This window comes from Arctopsyche grandis, chromosome 1 (genome assembly GCF_051622035.1).
Source record: "Arctopsyche grandis isolate Sample6627 chromosome 1, ASM5162203v2, whole genome shotgun sequence".
Taxonomy (NCBI): domain Eukaryota; kingdom Metazoa; phylum Arthropoda; class Insecta; order Trichoptera; family Hydropsychidae; genus Arctopsyche; species Arctopsyche grandis.
Window position 1 is genome coordinate 2762237 of NC_135355.1, and position 22700 is coordinate 2784936.

Sequence of the window (22700 nt, forward strand, 5' to 3'; positions counted from 1 at the left end):
TTATTTATTTTAAACAGACCATTGTGGCATAACAGGAATTCCTAAAGCGCCACAATGGTCAAAAAATATAACACAAAAAAGAAAAAAAACAAAATAACAATTAAACATAAACATAAATACATCCATACATACATAAAAAATAGCATTTAATAATAACAGATAAAGTAAAAATATCAAATTATTATTAATACATACAAGTGCACACATATATTAACATACTTAATATTGATATTTCAAAAATATTTATATCTATATGTACATATGTATGTATGTCCATATTTACTATATGGATACCAGAGAGTATATCATTTTTCAAATCGGAACGAATTTTTATTTTTTATCAACAATAGTATTGAATTGATATCACCTACTAGAATACTTAAAAATGTATAGTACACAATCAATCAGGTGATTTAAATATTTGTGTGCGTCGGTGTCTTTTAAGGACTGATAGGAACTTTAATGGACTCATTTTAGACTGAATTTACATATACACAATATATTTTTATCAATGAGCTTTAAGATTTTTTATATACATATGTAATACACCTATATAATGTATGTAACTGCAAAAAATATATTTTTGTCAATATGCTTAAAATCATATTTGACAATATGAATAAAATCATAAGAAAATTTCTGTTCTTCAAAATATTATAATGGCTAGTTCATAATTGGATATAATTGTTGACTAGTATATTTTATAGGGAGGGGGGGGGGTTCGTGATATGTTAAAAAATATTTTAAAATGTGAATGAGCTATTTTTTTAAACATTTATTATTATCAATGACGTGTAGAGGGTTAGTGATGCCCCGGAAAACCTCTTCGATTGTATGCCCCTAAAATTTTTTAAATTTACTTCAAAATAGCTAGAAAATCAGTGTTCAATAATGTATATAATGTTTTGAAATAAGTAATTCAGCGCCACAGACGAAATATTCTTTATAAAAATTTTATTAAAAAAAATGTTTTATTCAAGTTTGACAAATGTAGGTATATGCTTATTTTTTATATACAATAGTATCCGTTTTTACTAACCTCCTCTTAGTTCAGAATCGATTTTGTCGTCTGACGAAGTTTGGGTTCTTATCCGATCGTTTTCAAACTTTGCCATTTTGCTCGGTTTGGTCATCAATATAAGTGGAAATGACGTCCGCCATTACCACGGTGAAAAATAATCGTAATAGACACGTTTGAAAATATTGCATTTTTCTTCACGGTGACGTCTAATAACTTAATAAAATTAAGACAATATATAAAAAAACGGAGAGAATTGGTGATTTCTTAATTAATTTTTTTTATATATTGTCTTAATTTTATAAACAAAATATAGAAGAAGTCAGTTTTTATAAGCTTCACTCTGTAAGTTTGTGACATTCTTGTCCGTCAAAAAATTGTGATCTGATTTTGAATCACGTCTCATTCTCAGACTGCCCGTTGAGCGCGGCGTACTTAATGCCCCCCCCCCTCTCTCGAATCTGTGAGACACGCGTACATGAGGCTTCCCACGAAAATAATTATTTCTGTTGATATTTTTCAATTTTTTTATGACGTTATGACATAATTCGTATCATAGAGGTTTTGATGGAGAATACATAAAATATTTTTTTTTGATTTTTAAATGCTTTTTATTATTACGAAATTATGTTCACAATACATCTTATATCTATTTTAATAGCTACTGATCTACTGATCATTTTCTATTTTACAATTTAATTTAATTTGGTTAGTAACCACAGTATTATATTATTCTAATGTTAATCTAAAGCATAATAGGAAAAAGAGCTCAAAAACCTATTTACAATCCTTATACATAAAATATGAAGACCCTACATTCTATATATTTGAAGAAATAAAATTAAATATACATAAGTTCACTCGCTATCCATAGGGTTGTCAGATTTCATGCAAGTCAAACCGGGACACCCCAAAAAAAAAAAAAAATCATATCCTTGACTTTTCTATACATATATTTTCAATCGAAGTGATATTATTTAGAATATCTATAATTGATTTTATTCCCTTCTATTTTTAATATATGTAAATGAAAAGTGCTACAATTACAATGGAGAAACTAAAGATAGACTTCACTGAGAGGATTAGTGAAATAATCTAATATGGTTTGTGTTGCTTTTTCTTCAGCTAAAAAAAAGCTTTTAAAGCTTCAAATAGCTTTAGAGTGCATTCTATTGCAGGTAATAGCGATAGCCACCTAATTTTTTAGTGTGAGAGTAGATTTTTATATTCAATATTAGCAAAATCACAGAAATCTTTTAGTCTTTCTGTTCTGACGGTGTCTATTCCGCGTCTGCGTGTAATGAATCATTCTGAGTGTGAGAAAATTATCGATTCAAGATAAATTGATTGATGCCCGATACACATTTTTACATACCTCCTTTACGTTTCACTTACGATTAAAATTCAGGAAAAAATTCGCCTCTTATCCGATCGTTTTCATACTTTGCCATATTGCTCATTTTGGTCATCAATATAAGTAAATGGATCCTCCGCCATTACGATGGTGCAAAAATATCGTGTCAGACGCGTTTGAAATTTGAATTTCTGAAATGTGCCTGACGTTTATCCAGTTTTTAGTTTTAAACATAGATGGCGGTAGTAAAATAAAATTATTGGTATTTTTATTCAAAATAATAATTTTATATACAAATTATAGAAGAGGTATGTTTTAAAAAAACTTTTTACTTTATCTATGTACGTAGTAACAATAGATGAAGTTTTGTGATCATGCGAAAATTCGAACTTGAGATTTTGACTGATTCGAACTCAGAATCGATTACTGATCACGTTTTCATGATCTAGTTTTTACTAAATTTAGACTTATTTTTCTCCATTCTACACATAGTTCTCCAGAAAGTATAAGACAGAGACAAATAGTTCATTGTTGAATATTGCTGCAGTGTTTATCAGACTGTCTGATCCAGATAGTCTGGTAAATCGACTTTTTGTTTACAGTTTATGTTAATTCTGAGTTAAAAACTTCTGTAGGAATTTAAATAGTAGTAAACCGGGATATTTGGGCGTCCCGAGAGGTTTGTTCGGGACACCGGGACACGAGACTTAAAACTGGTGATAATCCCGATTAATCGGGACGCCTGACAACCCTAGCTATCCATTATAGTGCGGCAAGTTTTAATAGATGACAATAAATTACAAGATACTTAAATTTGTATGTACAAGAAACGACCTACAAATCTTAATGTGTACGACTACAATTAGATACTACTCAGCTTAGAAACTAACGAATGAACATTGCGTGTCTGGATGTGTTTGTAAACTTGGCTTTATACGAAATTCAAGCAATAGTATAGCAAATTATAGAAGTGGTATGTTTTTAAAAAACTTTTTTTTTTGCGGAATTCTATTGCGTAAGTTCTTTTTGAGCGCCTTTGAAAATCAGGACTTTTCGAAATAGCCTTTTTGACGTTTTAAAATTATTTCTATGTTCTTGATATTATATGTTTGTAATATTTATAGTGGTTTTACGTTACTAAAACATTTTGAACAAAATCCGACAGCAAGAAGTAGAACTTTTGTCTTGTGTAAGTTTCCCTATATGTGCGTTCAATTTGTATCAGAAAATGCTCTCATAGCACATGTGTGAAATAGTGCTTCCAATCTCAGAAGGTTTCTTCAGCACCGTGATTGTGGTACTGAGAATTTTTGATCTCGGATTGCATATTTTCATATTTCAAAAATGTTCAATTGCATTTTGCAAACTCTTCCAATATTTCACGCAAAAAATATTCCCATATTCTTGTTTTGAGACTACATTCTTCAAATTTTCTGCATCCATGGCTAGATTTCTGTATGTAAAAATATCACATTAATGAATTTTATTAAAAAAATAATTTTAATATAGTTTATAGTACTATATGTATATTGAAGTACTGGGCATATAAATGTTATAATAAAATTGATTTACATCAAAATAGATAATCTTCGTACAATTAACAGAAACAACAGAGTCTTAGCGCAACTCACACCAAATAACGAGATCTGAACACTTGAAAATCCACAGTGCGACTGAGAAAAAATGGATCATGTTCGATCCTGAATAACATAGGTCTCATAAATAGAAAAATTTCAATATATGATTCAAATATAATTGCAGTTGAGCACAAAATCTGCGACACAATTCAGGCCGTTTATACAATTTTGTGGAAAAGGCGAGCCGGCGTCGAAACGGTTTAGAGCAAACAAATGGACTATGACTGTCATTGTTCATCCCACCATTGTTCAATATATAAAGTTGTTTTATGTTTTTTCCTTATTATTTTTGTAAAAATAATATTACTAAATAAATTTTTGCCAGCACCATAATCCCGATATTCAGAATAGTTTCAGCATCGAGATTCACGGTACCGAAAAACACCGGGATCCCGGGATTGGAAGTCTTAGTGTGAACGTGTATGTATTTTTAATTAACGAATTTTGTTTTGTGACCTTCTTATATTCCTCAAATACATATGTTAAGTCATGGGTTGGTCACGATTTTTTTACGCCACAGCGCAGCAACGCGAGTACTGTCGTCGAACAATATTATCAAGTTTGTATATGACTAAAATGTAATTATAAATTTCAGCATGTGGCGTAGGGGAAGTATATTCAACTTGTGGTGCTCGAAATTGTGAGATTATATGTCCAGAAACCTCAAATCCGTGTTGTGGTCCAGTGTGTCAGCCTCTAGGAGGCTGCATCTGTGCCGATAGATTTTTCAGAAATGAAGCAACCGGAACATGTGTAGCTACTTGTCCTGTGTTCTGTAAGTTGACAAAATTTGTCAAGAATAATTCAAAACTTGACAGATAAAGACAGTGTTCTTTAGTCCGTAGTGGCATTGCATCGAACTTCACTTGCACCCAATCGAATGAATTACCATCAAATTGTGGAGACGATGGTTGCCAAGCGTCATGCAACAGACCGGATACTTCAGACTGTGTTCCCGAATGTGGAGAGCCATCTTGTATTTGCGCACCTGGATTTGTGAGATAAATCAACCAACGAGTGCATTGCATATAACGAATGTTCTTCAATAAGTAAGTTGAAGAATATTTATCGGATGTAAAGCATATACATATTTGTACATATGCATAGCTTACCATTTTTGTTATCTACGTAGTTCCAAAACTTGGTTGCAATGGAGTAAATGAAGTTGCATCTGACTGTGGCTATGATGGTTGTCAGGCAACTTGTGATGTTCTTGATGTAGAAGGATGTATTTCTGACTGTGGTGGACCATCGTGTATTTGCGCTCCTGGATTTGTAAGAAATGACTTGACTTATGTCTGTATGGAGCCACACGAGTGTCCTTTTGATTGTGAGTAGCAAAGTATCCACGCAAAAGGTGATTTTAATTTGATTAAATACAAAAAAAATCGCATTTTATAGCATCATCGTTGACTTGCAACGGATTGAACGCGATTGCATCTAATTGTGGAAATGATTGTGAAGCAACTTGTGACATATCTGATACGACAGGTTGTGTACCTTATTGTGACGAGCCATCTTGTATCTGCGCTCCCGGATTCGTAAGGAATGTATTGACCAACGAATGTATTGTTCCAATTGATTGTCCTCGTTTCTGTAAGTATCAATAATCAACATTAATTCGATTTAAAAATGTGACTATGAAATAAATAAATAATTTGTATTTTTTTAGATCGTTGTGATGATGGTGAGGTACTTTTACCATGTGGAATAGCTGTTTGTGATGGTATGTGTTCAGAGATTGATAGGTTTTCGAACATTGATGATTGTAGCACTGCGGGTCAATGTGTTACTCGTTGCTTCTGTCGTCCTTATTACACAGGATATTGTGTATCAAGATTGGATTGCTTCGTGTAATAGGAACCTCATATATACATATGTATAAGTTTTTGGATTCAATTATATCCCAAACCGTGATCCAAATCAGACTGAATTTTTTTTACATGTAATAAAAATATATAATTTTTTAAAATATTCTTACCTCAACTGAAAGTATTGCTATTTATTTTTATTTTTTTATTTTTTATTTTATTTTACACACATATTTTCACATACAAATATACCAGGAAGGCTTAACCCTTTGACTGCTACAACAACGATAAATCGTTGTTTTGAAATCGGCGAAGATTGCTACGACGATCGTTGTTGTCGTCATTAATTGTCGTATTTCAATACTTTCTTTGCCAGTGCATCAGTGGCACGAAACATTTTTTTTATATACGTATTTATATTTATTTTTCAATCAAGCTTTATAAATATTTATCAATTTTTTAAAAGCTCTTCAATTTCGGGTTCATCATCAAAGTAAATTTCGGGTTCGTTGTCAAAGTCATATAAGGAGTTATTACTTGGGAATTGATTATTGTCGATAAATTCATTTTCAGAATCAGTAGACCTGCTGATTTGTCGAGTTCCTCGACGAGGAGCTATTATTTCGCTTTCGTCACTTTCACTGTCCGATATCATTTTGCAGAGTTAAAATAAATGGCAAAAAACAATAGAAATCCGCTTTCAATTATATAGGTCACGAGACGTCACGAATTCGTGCAATCAATCAAATGCAACTGAAATGCATACAAAATGTTTATGATACATGTTGAAAAATTATTTGATTATTAGAAACTTCGCATCCTTGTGTGTCTCGCTCACACATACACAATTAAAACCAAGAAAGAAAGAGAGAAAGACCGCTACCTGTTTCAAATGTATCGCATGTTTTAACAACGACAAATACATCGATGTCTAAAAATAGATTATTGAAAAAAATAATGCGTCGGAAACAATCGTCAAAACTTACTTAGTGTATATATGTAGGTATCTCTTTCGCACGCACGCATGTAAAAGCAAGACAGAAAGAGAGAGCGCGAGTCCACAACTGCTTCTTAAAAATGTATATAAAGTATTAAAAAAATTACGCGCGTTCGGCGAAGTAAGTATGTAAAAAAATATATTATATTTATTTTTTTATAAAGTAATTACAAATGTTAGCATTTTTCGCTTGGACATTGAAAAACCTCGTAACAGCCGAAGGGTTAACAGGTAAACCCCAAATGCGCCTTCCTGGTCCACATAATTATTACATAGATACATGTAAATCTAAATATCTGACATCTATGCTCAGTATACATATATTACAAACATCGTATTAATACAATAAATAAAGATGAATAACTTTCATGTAACAATACGAATTTTATATTCGATAAACAACCACAGAGACATCTATGGTGAGCAATATGGCGAAACCTAAGATATAACAATAACTAAAGGTTCTCATCAGAAAATTGGGAAGGAAACGTCAATTTTACAGGAATCGTTTCAATGAAAATCAGAAAAATTGGCAAATTCTGATAAGAAACGATCGACCTAGACAAATCAAGGTCTAGCCAACAACGAGACTTGGCGGGGAATCGAACTCTTAACATCAAGTACGAAATAATTCAACATTCACCACTAGACCACGCTGCTGGTTACCCTAGAGCAGCGTTTCCCAACCTTTTTTGACTCGCGTACCACTTGGTAGTACATAACGTTAAATTGTATTTCATATAAAAATGATTGTATTTCATGAAATTTGTTATTACAAGTGTAGTTATATAGTATTTGAATGGTAAGGAATTTGAACACGGGTAGACGTAATGAATGCTTTGCTAAGAAATTTTGTGGAAAAAAGATATTTGAGGAGTCACAATTATAATATACTCAAAGTTTAATATATGTATATACTATGTATATGTATTTCGTCATACTTTTATTACTGATAAATGGTTATAATAAAAATAAAAAATTATAAAATACATATAATATATTTTCTTTTCTTAATTAAATCTTACAAATCCTTACAAAATAAATTTATTGAGATCCTTGTGCTTGTTTAGAGGAACATCGTTTTTTAAAATTCAGTTCAAATGATGCGAGATATACCCTTAAGTCTGAAGCTGCCTTCAATTTATTTCTATATTTGTTTTTTTATAAAAATATATGAAGAAAAAGTTCTCTCAACCAGTTCAGTGCTAGTACAAGGCAACAGAAGTTCAAGCGAAAATCAGCAAACTGTTCATATTCTTCACTAATATCTATCCAAAAATCGATAACCTTATTTATTTTTAAATTAGCGTTTAAAATGCTATCATTTGAAAGTTCAATCAAGTTTTCCTTTTCCTTGATTGATTGAATTGACGTAGCTGTAGCTGTTTCATTATCAAAGGGGTTTGAAATCTAATTGTTTGCTTCTTCGGGATTGGGGAAGTACTGCATAAAAAACGATTTCAGCCCTATTAAATTTTCAATTATTTTTTTTCCACGTATATCCCGAGGCAAACGAATCTTGTTTTCCGATAAGAATTTATGTAAGGTTTCAAATACTTCAGGTTGATCATTTTCGATACAAATCTAATTTTTTAATCATACTTTCAATTTTATCCGCAACATTAAAGATCTTATCGAGCTGTTCTGTAGTGTCAAATTCAAGTTATTTATTTGTAAATAATATCAGATAAATATGCGAGTGCCTGAAGCCAATTAAAGTCATGTACTTTTGAAGAAAGATTGAAAGCATGGTCTTCAAACAAAACATGTACTTCATGTCTAAGTTCGAACAAGCGGGTAAACACTTTATCATCTCACTTCTGTATAAAAGAGTAGAGAAGAATAAAGACCCATCATATCTTCGCACTTTATAAAATGAACAATCTTCACTGCCTCATCAAGAACGAGTTTTAATTCTTCAAGAAGGCGCTTTGATCCTAGATTTTGCCTGTGAATACAGCAGTGGCTCCAATTTATGTACATTATAAGCTACATTCAAGACGTGACCACGGAGACCAGAATGTAAAACTGACATCAGTACACAATCTACAACAATTTGACCAATTAATACCCTTCTCTTTGAATTAATAGTCAATAGCATTAAATATGTCTTCACCCGTTTTGCTTTCGGACAGAAAATGACAGTATATGGTTGTCTTCAACTTCATTGTGTTTAATATAACTAGCAATAACAAGCAAAACAGCAAAATTCCTAACATCCGTGGAGTCGTCAACTTGAATTGTGAAAAATTGACTTTTTTTAATTCTATCGATTTTTTAATCTACCGAGGATATGTTGCCTCCATATCCTCGGACATATCATGAATTCTTCGTGATATTGTAGTATTCGAAAGAGGAATATTATTAATTTTTTGGACATCGTTTTCATCTGAACGGTATATTTTATACAAGGAATTAATTTCTCTGCTTACGAGTGAAAAAAAATCTTGTTATTATTTCTTAAAAGTCGTCACGATATCCACTGTCCTCTGAGCAATCAATTATACGGCATCACACATTAGCCTATATACGGTTGTATGAGTTGATTTGAGATTGTATTTGTATATTCATGAATTCGCACCCATTCGATAAAATCCATCCTCTTGTCGGTCATCACAAAGGGAAATAAATATATAAAAACAATATATACATAATTTTTTTTTTTTAAAAAACATACCTCTTCTATAATTTGTATATAACATTATTATTTTGAATAAAAATACCAATAATTTTATTTTACAACCGCCATCTATGTTTAAAACTAATAAACAAACGGTGGATAAACGTCAACGACTATCTCGCCGGGCAGATATCAAACGCGTCTTACAAAATATTTTTGCACCATCGTCATGGCGGAGGATCCATTTACTTATATTGATGACCAAAATGAGCAATATGGCAAAGTATAAAAATGACGTCTTAATGTGAAACGTAAAGGAGGTATGTAAAAATGAATGTTTCTGCTATTGTATTATTTTTTGGCAATACGGTGACTAATACGATAACTAGCTTCTATTGCACGTTCATAATCTTTATTTGCAGGTATGTAGAATGTAAGATGTGAGAATGGACATATTCTCTTTTTGCTCTTTCAAGCGTTCAAATAATCACGTTCTTTGGTTTTATAGTCCGTATGTTTTTTATGTAGATGTTTTGAAAGGAATGAAGGTTTCATGCATCCATTTGACAGAACTACCCCACAAACTACACACTTGGGCTTAGGACAGTCTTCGTACATATTCATCACAGTATTTTCTCTTGATACCTCTTTGAAGAACTGAAGACTGTATAATTTCACTGCATTAATTTGCACTAAATTTTCAGGCGTCGCCTGATAAGAACTAGGTAATATATCACAGATAGGACTGTTTAATGTGACGGTCGGAAAGGAAGTAAAGTAGTCACCACCAACATGGTCGAATCGGTCCCAAATCACAGGATGGTGACCTAAGCTCGAGCATGCAAGGGGTCGACCATGTCCCTACAATGCATCTTCTAAATGGAATTGTTATGCTCTATAACAGGGATCTTCAACCTATTTCAGAAATGGACTCCTCTGAAATTTTGCTTAGCTTAATCTGTTTCCTGAGTCCAACTAATTTCTTACCTGTTGAGGCTAGAACCGAACTAATTACAGTGTTCAATTCCTCGATGTCTGCTTCTGGGTTTAATTTCCCGTATCGATTTCCAAGTTCGAGTTCGAATTCCTTTTTCCTAGACCTTAGTTGAGCGAAATCTGGAGAGTTACTGCATCCTTTTATTAATTTCCTACGTTCGCAATTTATATTAATGGCTATCCTGGCACGGACTAATCTGTGATCGCTACCTATATTTACTTTACTTAAAACACTAACGTCTTTAACGGAGAGCAGGGCATTTGTTAGGATGAAATCGATTTCGTTTCTGTCTCCTTTAGGACTCTCCCAAGTCCACTTATTGTTGGTGTTTTTCCTGAAAAATGAATTAGTGATAAAGAGCCTGTTGTGTTCTGCGAATTCTATGAGGCGATCGCCTCTGTCGTTTCTTTGGCCGGTACCAAAATTGCCTACTGCTCTTTCTGTGTTTGCCTTTTGTCCTATTTTTGCGTTAAAGTCGCCCATGATTATTTTAAAGTGGTGGCGGCTATTATCGTATGCACCCTGTAGTTTTTCGTAGAAGTCTTCTATTTCCTCGTCTGGGTGGCTAGATGTGGGGGCGTACACTTGGAAGATTTGACAAGTGTACCTGCTCGAGATTCTTAATACTACATAGCATATACGTTCCGATATGTCGTTTATTTCTATAATATTTCTTTCTATTCTCTTATTGATAAGAAACCCTACTCCTCCTATTCTACCATTTGGTAGCCCTCTCCAGTAGAGACAGTTACCACTTTTTAGGATTATTTGGTTTTCCTGTTTTCGTCTTACTTCGCTAAGTCCTACTAAATCCCATTTGATACTTTCTAATTCATTCTCTAATGCAAGCACACTTCCTTCACTCGATAACGTTCTTACATTGTACGTGGCTAAATACAGGTTTCTATTAGCTAAGCTATCATCCATCGTCACTCTTACCTTGTTGGAGGTTTGGATATTATTTTTCTCGCATTTATCCAAGATGTGTTGAGAAAAAGGCGGTACTTGAGAGAGATTTCCATTCAAGGAGTGAGTTCTTACCGCCATAGACTCTTCTCTGTGGTCAGCTTTGACAGATAGTCATCCTAGGTATCACTTGGATCACTTATGAGTTATTACATGCCATTTAACAGGGTTACTTTGTAAGTGAAAGTAGTTAGTTATGATAATAATAGATTAGCAATTGTTATACTACTTTTTGACAGATCTTTATCGTGAGACGCCTCTTTGGAGACAACGGATTTATATATGTGTGAGTGCGGTTTGCAATTTAATATTTTAATAATAAATTTAGTAAAGAATATAAAATTACACGAATTACTTTGATATAATTTAAATATGAAAAAGAACTGATAGACAGTTGGGAAACACTGTTTCTGCTTGTTATTAAATAAAGTTCGTTAAAAATTTTGCTGGAAGCAATTATGTGGAAGATTTATTGCTTCTGTGGGACAAACTATTGACTGATGGGAAAGGACCTTTTTTTTTGTATTCAGGTAGGGAGATATTACGAATATACCCCGGCCGTATTGACTTTGCACAGATTTTAGACACAAAAACTAATATGACAACATTTTACGAATTCACTGATATAAATACGCTTTACGACCGATCTGCTGATTATTTTTACACTTAAATTATACTAGGATGCAATTAGTAAAATAAGTGAGTGGATGGTTAAGTTTTTAGATTTAATTTCGTGCAATAGCCGGGTTTAAGCGAGTAGTAGCGGGGAGAACGCAGAAGCACGTCTTCCCCGCATGACACGATAGACCGAACTCCATATATATATATATATATATATATATATATATATATATATATATATATATATATATATATATATATATATATATATATATATATATATATATATATATATATATATATATATATATATATATATATATATATATATATATATATATAAATATATACACATACACATACATATATTACAAAATAAACTACATTATACTAAAAAAATGTTTAAATTGAATGGATTTCATGTTGCATTTACTAACAATGAATAAATCGACCATGGACAATTAATTTCCAATTCTGTGCAGTCTCAACATAGCTGAGTTCAATGAGTAATTAGTGGTCAATCTGGGCATAACAAAAAGATGGTTATACATATGTATGTACATATGTACATACATAGATAAATATAGCACTGATAAATGCTTATAACCAGAGATCGGCGGACAAGTTTATTTTGCCCACAAAAAATGGTTCACTAATAGCAATTACTATTGTTAACCTTTTTTTGCTCTCTTGCTTTGTAAGACAATGACAATTTAAAAAATATATTTTTTACTACGGTTTTTTCAACTTAATACTAAAAATACCATTAAACTAAAACTAATTTCAGGTCAATGCAGGAGAAAATTGAAACTGATCAAGTTTGAAGTTATGTATGTACATATGTATTCGTCGATACGGCATTCAGCAACTCGCTTTATCCGAAATTGCATTGCATGCCTTTGGTGATACACATATGTAGATGAATCTAAGGAAGTCATTTTGTTAAGGTAATATTATACTTAAGATGTATACGATCCCTACTATGTAGCCTTCGTTGTTTTGTCGCAAAATCTTCGTTTGCAAGTTTATTAAATCGCATAAAGGTCAGACCGCACTATGCGTCAACCGAACGATCCGACACTTCACAACAGTACGCGACCAAATATTGTTTGTATGAAATTGTATGAGACATAACGCACTGCGCGACAGTCGTCATATCGTGACTTTGAAATAGCATGTAGCCATAATCTTTTGGTTTTTCTCGATTGTTCTTCTTCCTCGCATATCAAATATACAATAATAGACATAATTTACTGCGTAGTGTCGCATCGCTGTCGTTCAAGTGCTGTTTACCTAATATTGTCGCACACTGTTGTGAAGTGTCGGATCGTTCGTTTGACGCATAGTGCGGTCAGCCTTAAGGGCGAAATCACACAGGAGATAACGGCAAGTCGTGTGTTTGGTTCCCCGCTGTGGGGGGTCTCCTACATTTCTTCAAATATGGGATACACCGTTATCGATCACTGTCAAGCAAAGATAAATACAAGGATACAATTTTACCGAAAACACTCCGGGGGGTTATTTTGGGACGTTGTGTGCCATAAATCTGTGCAAAGCACGCCACATTTTTTTGCACGTTTAAAACTATCTAAAAAAAACCATGTGTAACGTTCTTTGTGTGTGTTTTCGCCCTAATCTCTTCCTTGCCAAACGTTATTTACGGCTGAAGGAACAACTTGACATAGGCGATGACCTGAAATTGGCTTATGCAATCGCGCGTTTTGGCCATAACGAATACACAGCATCGGCTATCTCATTGTATGTATATAAACATATTTTTATCATTCATTATATAACCTACTTGTGTTTTTACCCGGCTTCGCTCAGAATTTGTAATATAAACAGCTTATTCATTTTTTACTAACCTCTTCTTATTATTAAATTTATTTGAATCGAAAAAAAAATCATATTCAACCATTGTCATAGAAACTTTGATTCGTTTTTGAAACTCCCAACCAAACCTTACAATCTTACAAAGTCTCTTTCGAAATTATATATTAGATTAGTGAGGAAAAATTGTATACGTATGTGAGATAATGAGAGGCTATAATACAAATTTTATAAGATATAATGTATAAGTGATAGTAATAGGCGTTTAAACAAATACAATCTGAAAAAAACAAGTGGGGGTGGAAAGTCAAACAAACGAACAAGGCCATTGGCAATGGTTGAGCTGTTATCTTCTCAAAAATTTTCGGATTCTTAAGCGAGTTTATTACAGTTATATTTCACCACCGTCTTAGCAAATATAATTAAAATCTCTATCGGCGGACAAATCTCGCAAAATGGCAAAGTTTCAAAGCGACCAGAAAAGTGTGGCAGTTTGTTAGATTAATTGACGAAGTGAAACTAATAAAAAACTTATAATACATTATAATTTTTTAATGTAGGGAAGTTTATAACCGCTTAAAAAGCGTTGAACTTTTAATGGACATCTAGAAATATAGCAAATTTGACATATATTTTTTTATTGAATACAGCTAGTTTTTAAATGATCAAGTATCGCCGGTTCGTAAAACGTAATCATTTTCAAACTAAAATTTTTAGCTTATGATATTATTAAGTGTGATGTTATTGATTAAAATTGTGATGAAGTTTTGGTTTTGTCCAAAAGTCTAGACAATATAATGTACTAAAATATAAAAAAAATAATTATAAAATAAAATAAAGGGCATTATTTCAATAACAAATGTACGACAACATCAACTATAGATATATAAAATGTGTGGAATTTTATGATAAGAATTTCAATCAAAAGTATTTAAATGATTACGATATCAAAATTCGAAAATCAAAATTATGATCCCGGCTTAAACTAATGTAATTAAATATATTAGGATTAGGTATTAGGAAATGAAATTTGGCAAACGGAATGTGGCATCAATTCAAGCTTGAAATTGTCACAAAAGATTTTCCACCACAAGCTTTTCCGTTCAGAAGCGTCAAATATGCATAGCGGATCGATTTAGAATGTACATATTTTGCGTAAATAGTTTGACGACCTCTTAATGATTTCATGTTGATAATTTAATACTTTTATGGAATTTGATTTTTATTACTTTTATAACGGCAAATAATTTAATATAAAATGAATTGACCCGAGTTTTTACTGGTATTTCTCTTTTGACCGCAGTGTTAGATTAAAATCTACTCCCAATTTGAAATGTTTTTACTCAGAGCTTTGTTCATTTCTACAATATTTTGGACTTGCAATGCAGCTTCACCATTTGATGTACTATGTGCTTTGAGTGAGTTGTTTCTCCGTCGTTTTTTCTATTATATATAATATTTAACCATACTTTTTTCCATAATAAAGACGATAGAAAACCGCATCTTCGTAAAACAAAAAAATATACCATTATATATGTATGTATAACTACAACTACCGGCTGTTGTGAAGCCAAGTGCAAGCTTATATAAGCTTATATAAGATGATCATTATATCATTTAGAATATTTCCATACTTCATTATAAAGGTTTTTTTAATTTCATTTTTAAAGATTTTTAGAAAAACACCGAAAACTTAATTATTTGAATTAATATAAACGATATGTTAGTAAATTATTATTTTTTTAAATTTTATAATTATATTAAAACAAATAATAAAAACATCTGCGTCAACAGAAAAAAATACTAGGAAAAAAGTTCTCACCTCAAAATTATTTACCGCTCAATTTAGCACGTTCAGAAAAAAAATATATTGAGGTTGAAAACAAATACCTATAGACGTAGTAAAATTTGAAACTAGCCTATTGAGTAGCTCGAGCAAAAAATGTTTACAAAATATATATTTTTGACTCGCTAAACAATTAATATAACGTAGTTTAAAGCAATACAAAAAAACATTTGATTATTAATTTTCAATACTCACTTTCTGCATACTAGATTTTGAGTAAAATACTACAAAAACCAAAAATGTGTAAATAATCCACATTTTTTAAGCGCTCATATCTCATAAAAACGAGAAGAAACTGTATATTCAAATTTAACAAAAAATGATCCGTCTTCATTCCAGTAAGTAAAAAAAACATGATTTTTTACATACCTCTTATACAGTTCACATGGTTTTCGTTTAAGAAGTCATTTTTTATATCTCTTATCTCTTATTGTTGCTCATTGCTATCATTCAACTCCCAGCACTAATTAAAATGTTTTATGTAACCTACTTCGAAATATTTCAAAATTGAGTATTTTTTAATAATACATAAATATGAAGAAACGGACTGTTAATCAAATGACGATTCTTATACTGCATACGGACCAAAACAACGACGATTTTGGGCCAACGTTTTAGCCAGCAGGATAAAACCAGTAGCGTACAAAATATCGAAATAAAAATTAAATTTAAAATTGAAATTAAATATCAAAATTGAAATTAAATATCAAAATTAAAACTATTATTATCATATTAAAATTAAATTCAAATATCAAAATAAAATTATAATCAATATATTAAAATTAAAATAAAATATTGAAAGTTAAAACAGAACATGCCCAATTTAAATAAATTTTCGAGATTGACCCAAAATTAGATCATCAACAATCATCACATACAGGTAATCCTCGACTTAAAATATTTTGACTTACGAAGATACACACTGATATCGAAAAAAAATCAAAGATTATTATTTTTACTTCCCCGTAATGCACAGTTACTGAGAATATATCATGTATTAGTATGAGTGACCAAGCGATCGTCGCAATCCGGTGCGTTGTCGGTACATCAATCGAATTTTTTTTAGTCTTCAATTGTTTCTCTCGTCGAAATAAATCAATTAATTAAATAATTTCAGAGGTAAAATTTATCGGATAATGTGTGATTATTAATTTTATTTCGATGAAAGAAAAAAAACCCTTTGACAAATCACCGACAGTTTTTTTGTTAAATGTTTCATCGACGGCCGAAACACAGTAGTATATCGTGACGACTTTTAAGAAATAACAACAAGGTTTTTTTCGCTCGTAATCAGAGAAATTATAATATTTCTCTGGTTGTAATGCGTATCGTCGTAATTCAAAACATTGTTGTAATTCAAAACGTAAACGAAGATCTAATTTTAGCTCAATCTCGCTCTTTAGCTTAATTTTGATATTTAATTTCAATTTTTTAATGTAATTTTTATTTTGATATTTTGTACGCTACTGGTTTTAAAAGTTGGCCCAAAATCGTCGTTGGTTTGGTCCGTACGCAGCATTAAACGATTGATGAATGGTCTATTGATAAACAATCCTTAATGGATTGTAGACAGATTTCATCCATTCTATACTATATTTTGTAGCTATGTATGTATTTTATTTTTGCATATTCGAGACACTGGTGTAATTAAAATGTCGTAATTTGTTAATTTAAAATAACTTTTTTCATAAATTACGTGATGTATATATTATTCAACAGAAAAATATTTTTATGTATACTTATTCACACAGTTCAAAGACAAAATGAAGAATTTTCTACGTGTGCAACCAGTGACTGTCAAAACAGTTGTCGGTTTCCCAACAGAGCAGCTTCTGGATGCAGTCAAACATGCACACCTGGATGCGTTTGCTTAAGTGGCTATTTACGAAATTCTCAAAACGTATGCGTACTCTCAGAACAATGTGGTAGGTTTTAACTATTATTTAAAATGAAATTTAAATATTTAACGCTACATTAAAATATTAAAATTTGTATTTTTATAGATGTTTTGCCTGAATGTTTCGGTTTACAATGCGATTGCCCGCCAGGGTTTATAAAAAATGTATTGAATGTGTGTACGCTCGCACCAGTACCAATAGTACCAACAGCGGTAGCATTATTCACTTCGAGTAAGTAAAATTATTATAGTACAGTTCAACCTTTTGGCTGCCAATTTACGATATATCGCCATTTGCAGTTTGGCCATAAACGTCGTTGATGACGTTAACAGAACTGGTGGAAATATATGTTTTATTAGTAACCATGGATCGAATTAATTTAGTTTATGGGTTAGAATAACCCATTCTTTTGATTTTTAATTTTGTGGGTTTATTTTTTTGTAAGACCATGAATATGAAATTTTAAGATTTTAGTAAATAGTTGATAGTTTTGATAAACTAAAAGAGGACATCTTTTGACCTAGAAAAGTTTCACCATGTATGGTCCATTAAAGATTTGACTAATCAAATCGTGACAGTTTTTTTATTTCGTCGTTTTTTTTGTAATAACATGAATATGAAATTTTAATATTTTTGCCAATAGTTCATAATTTTGCCAATAGTCGATAGTCCGACCTTGAAAAGTCAAACCATTTATGAGTCCTTAATCATATTGTGACTGTCTTAATATGTGTGGTGGAAATGTTCAGTGATAATATTTTTCAGTACAAACATGCACTGGCCCAAACGAAGTATTTTCCAGGTGTGGAAACAATGGTTGTCAACGATCATGCATAAGACGAGAGATTAGGAATTGCATTCCGGTATGTTCAACTCCAGGGTGCATTTGCGCGGTGGGATTTGTGAGGAATGCAGTAGGGATTTGCGTCTTGCCTTTCAATTGTCGTAAGGGATGCAAGTATGACGATTTATAAATAAATGTAAATTAAACCTAATATGTAATATTGAACTTTCAGCATTGATATGCACTGGAGACAACGAGGTTTATTCGAATTGCGGAAATGACGGATGTCAACGCTCTTGTACTAGATTAGACGTTCAAAATTGCATTCCAGTATGCTCTTCTCCAGGATGTGTGTGTTCTATTGGATTTGTAAGAGACACAACAGGGCGATGCATTTTACAGCAATCTTGTCGTAAGTGATTTTGAATGGAACCGATTCTTTAATTATCGTCAGAAAAACTGGAATTCGACAGGTTTTTTTTAATAATCTTACCGAATGTACGCTTTCAGCTCGACCTATATGTACCGGACTAAATGAAGTAGCCACTGAGTGTGGTGAAAATGGGTGTCAACCATCTTGCTCCAGATTGTCAGTGCCGTCAACTTGTAATCCAACTTGCACTCAACCAGGATGTGTCTGTATATTAGGATTAGTCAGAAATACATTAGGAGTTTGCGTGACACCGTCAGAATGCCGTAAGTGCAAAACATAAGAGTGCCATAAAACGGATATTGGTTACTATCATGATACAAATGATGACAATAAATAAAGATCTGTAAATAGTTTAAATAATCGGAAATCTTTGTGATGGATTCGTGAGAAATAATGTAGGAGTTTGCGTAAGACCTGCGGATTGCCATAAGTCCTTCGTGACTAAAATAACCTAAGCATGACTAATGTTTTCACATGCCGCAATCGGAAGTAGAACTTTTGTCTTGTATAAGTTTCCCTACTTTTGTGTTGACAGTGCCGAGCGTCCTAGGAAATTTGGTCATCCTTATGTAATAGAAATGATAAATTTGATACAATAATATTTTGAAAATATTTTTACCTCTACCGGGAGTGGTGCTTTCACTCTAGAATTTTGAGGTTTTTGAGTTTTTCTCCGAAATATATCGGCGTATTGAACTAAAATTTAATTTCAAGTAGTTTTAACTTAATATTACTTAAAAATTCTTCAACCATTGGCAGCCTATTCTTGTCCGTATATCAGCCATGTATCAATGTAAAGTAAATAAAAAGAATTTAATGAACCGGGATTTTTGTTAATCTTGTTAGAAAAATAAAAAATGTTGTGACCACACGATGTTTTCAGAACGAATCGAAGTGAAAATTGATATTTGTACTCTTTGTGTTATAAACTAGAGTTAATATTAGGCTTAGTTAGAATCCGTAAACCGGAAGGAGTAATTTTTTTGGACAATGTTTCTCTATTTTATGTTGAATTCTTACATTTTCTCTATTGCTTTGATATTAAATGCTTATAACTTTATAGTGATATAGAGCCATGGGTTGGTCCTTTTCTTATTAAATACAACCCTTTTTTTTATTAAATAATTTTATTTTATAAAAGTCTAAGCATTTATATACACATAGAAATAGTGTGAATTGTCATATTCTGGTGTGTATTATTTTAGGTTCCGCGACAAATCACTCACGGACGTTATACTCAACGGTTTATAGTTTTTGATCGATGCAATGACACATATATCAAATCATATAGAGTTCAAATTAACGTGTAAATTATGATCACTGCAATCGTTTGTAAAATTCAGATAAATTATATTGATAAATCGGTGGATTTTCAAAAACTTTTATTTAGTTTATAGTACCGTTATTACCAAAAACTTGTTATCCGTTAAATACCGATACCACTGGTATCGGTACTTTCGGTATTGTAATCCCTAGTGACGACAACATAGTGTGCTACCCATATTCGTTTTTTTGACAATGCTTTATATTGAAAATTTTTGACAATGCTTTATATTGAGTGTAAAGTCCGTGAGTGATTTGTCGCGACAACATCATTTTATGGGTACGTCACAGCGCAGCAACGCAAAATATCTGTCGTCTTATATTATTATTAGGTGTTTGTATTTTTAATTACCGAATTTTGTTTTGTGACCTTCTTATATTCCTCAAATACATATGTTAAGTCGTGGGTTGGTCACATCAGAATTTTTACGTCACAGCGCAGCAACGCGAATTATGTCGAACAGTATTATTAAGTGTAGTGTGTTACTTGTTCATGAATAAAATGTAATTATAAATTTCAGCATGTGGCGTAGGGGAAGTATATTCAACTTGTGGTGCTCGAAATTGTGAGATTATATGTCCAGCAACCACAAATCCTAATTGTGTTCCAATGTGTCAGCCTCTAGGAGGCTGCATATGTGCCAGTGGATTTTTCAGAAATGCAGTAACTGGAACATGTGTAGCTATTTGCCCTAGGTTCTGTAAGTTTGACGAAATTTATATTTAAATTTGTCAAGAATAATTCAAAACTTGACAGATAATGACAGTGTTCTTTAGTCCGTAGTGGCATTGCATCGAACTTCACTTGCACCCAATCGAATGAATTACCATCAAATTGTGGAGACGATGGTTGCCAAGCGTCATGCAACAGACTGGATACTTCAGACTGTGTTCCCAAATGTGGAGAGCCATCTTGTATTTGCGCACCTGGATTTGTGAGAGATGAATTAACCAACGAGTGCATTGAATATAACGAATGTACTTCAATAAGTAGGTTGAAGAATATTTATTGGATGTAAAGCATATATTTATTTGAACATATGCATAACATACCATTTTTGTTATCTACGTAGTTCCAAAACTTGGTTGTAATGGAGTAAATGAGGTTGCATCTGACTGTGGCGATGATGGTTGTCAGGCAACTTGTGATGTTCTTGATGTAGAAGGATGCATTTCAGACTGTGGTGGACCATCGTGTATTTGCGCTCCTGGATTTGTAAGAAATGAGTTGACTAATGTCTGTATGGAGCCACACGAGTGTCCTTTTTATTGTGAGTAGCAAAGTATCCACGCAAAAGGTGATTTTAATTTGATTAAATACAAAAAAAATCGCATTTTATAGCATCATCGTTGACTTGCAACGGATTGAACGAGATTGCATCTAATTGTGGAAATGATTGTGAAGCAACTTGTGACATATCTGATACGACAGGTTGTGTACCTTATTGTGACGAGCCGTCTTGTATCTGCGCTCCCGGATTCGTAAGGAATGTATTGACCAACGAATGTATTGTTCCAATTGATTGTCCTCGTTTCTGTTAGTATCAATAATCAACATTAATTCGATTAAAAAATGCGATTATGATATAAAGAAAAATCTTGTATTTTTTCAGATCGTTGTGATGATGGTGAGGTACTTTTACCATGTGGAATAGATGTTTGTGATGGTATGTGTTCAAATATCAATGGGTTTTCGAACATTGATGATTGTAGCACTGCTGGTCAATGTGTTACTCGTTGCTTCTGTCTTCCTGGATTAGTTCGGAATTATACAGGACACTGTGTATCAAGATTGGATTGCTTCGTATGATAAGAACATATTTAGTACGCAAACGGCGACTACAGTGTATTGGTCTAAAGTGCACTCTAGCAATAGTAGAACAGGCTGGGTTCAACACCTGCGAAGCTAAAATTCCATTTTATTTTTCAAATATCGTTTAAATATAATAAATATAAATTAATTATATTTTATATATGAAAATTTTGTTAAAATAATTTATTGCATGTTTTGGAAAGATTTTATTTTTTCTGTTTAGTTGTTATTTACATAGTTATTTTTTTGTGTAAAGGATGTCAAGAAGTTTTTTGTCTCTTCCCCGGATATTAAAAGGGAAATATCGTTATCACGCACAGAAGTGCAGTATTTGGAAGATGAATTTATGTTAAAAAAGCAGATGGCATTGCAAAGAAAGTTTTCCGTTAATGAATGGGCCGGAATAGTCAGCAGAACTTTGATTCGGCCTCATTTTCTATTTTAAGCAATTTTACCTCTACTTTTTGACGACGTACCAATGCTTGTTGTCCAGCGAACTGAAGTTTAATAGTACAAAGTGGTGCAAAAGTCACCATTATACATATGTTAAATTGGTTTAGTGCCTTTCGAATAACTTTTCATTTGATTTTAATTAGTCAAATTTATGATTTTATTATTAAAAATACACTTTTTGTAAATATTTTAAATAAACTATTCACATTAAATTAATTTATAAATCATTCACAAACATCTTTATTCCTAAGCATCGTAATAAGTTGAAAGTCGCTTCTTTAATTAAATGATGTTTGTTG

At 32.1% G+C, this 22700-nt stretch overlaps 2 protein-coding genes across 2 annotated transcripts; both read left to right on the forward strand.

Moving 5' to 3' along the window:
* The first annotated feature begins 5311 nt into the window (after nucleotides 1-5311).
* On the forward strand, nucleotides 5312-5866 carry LOC143912913 (uncharacterized). Its single transcript, XM_077432372.1, has 3 exons — nucleotides 5312-5339; nucleotides 5411-5605; nucleotides 5682-5866. Exons 1-3 carry the CDS (start codon nucleotides 5312-5314, stop codon nucleotides 5864-5866), a joined length of 408 nt encoding a protein of 135 aa, XP_077288498.1.
* Nucleotides 5867-14893: 9027 nt separating this feature from the next.
* Nucleotides 14894-22393, forward strand: LOC143912940 (zonadhesin-like). Its single transcript, XM_077432408.1, has 13 exons — nucleotides 14894-14952; nucleotides 15199-15269; nucleotides 17449-17622; nucleotides 17701-17826; nucleotides 18361-18540; nucleotides 18612-18791; nucleotides 18890-19075; nucleotides 20657-20836; nucleotides 20913-21113; nucleotides 21209-21406; nucleotides 21478-21672; nucleotides 21749-21939; nucleotides 22205-22393. The coding sequence occupies exons 1-13, from the start codon at nucleotides 14894-14896 to the stop codon at nucleotides 22391-22393; spliced, it is 2130 nt and encodes a 709-aa protein (XP_077288534.1).
* The last annotated feature ends 307 nt before the right edge of the window (nucleotides 22394-22700 follow it).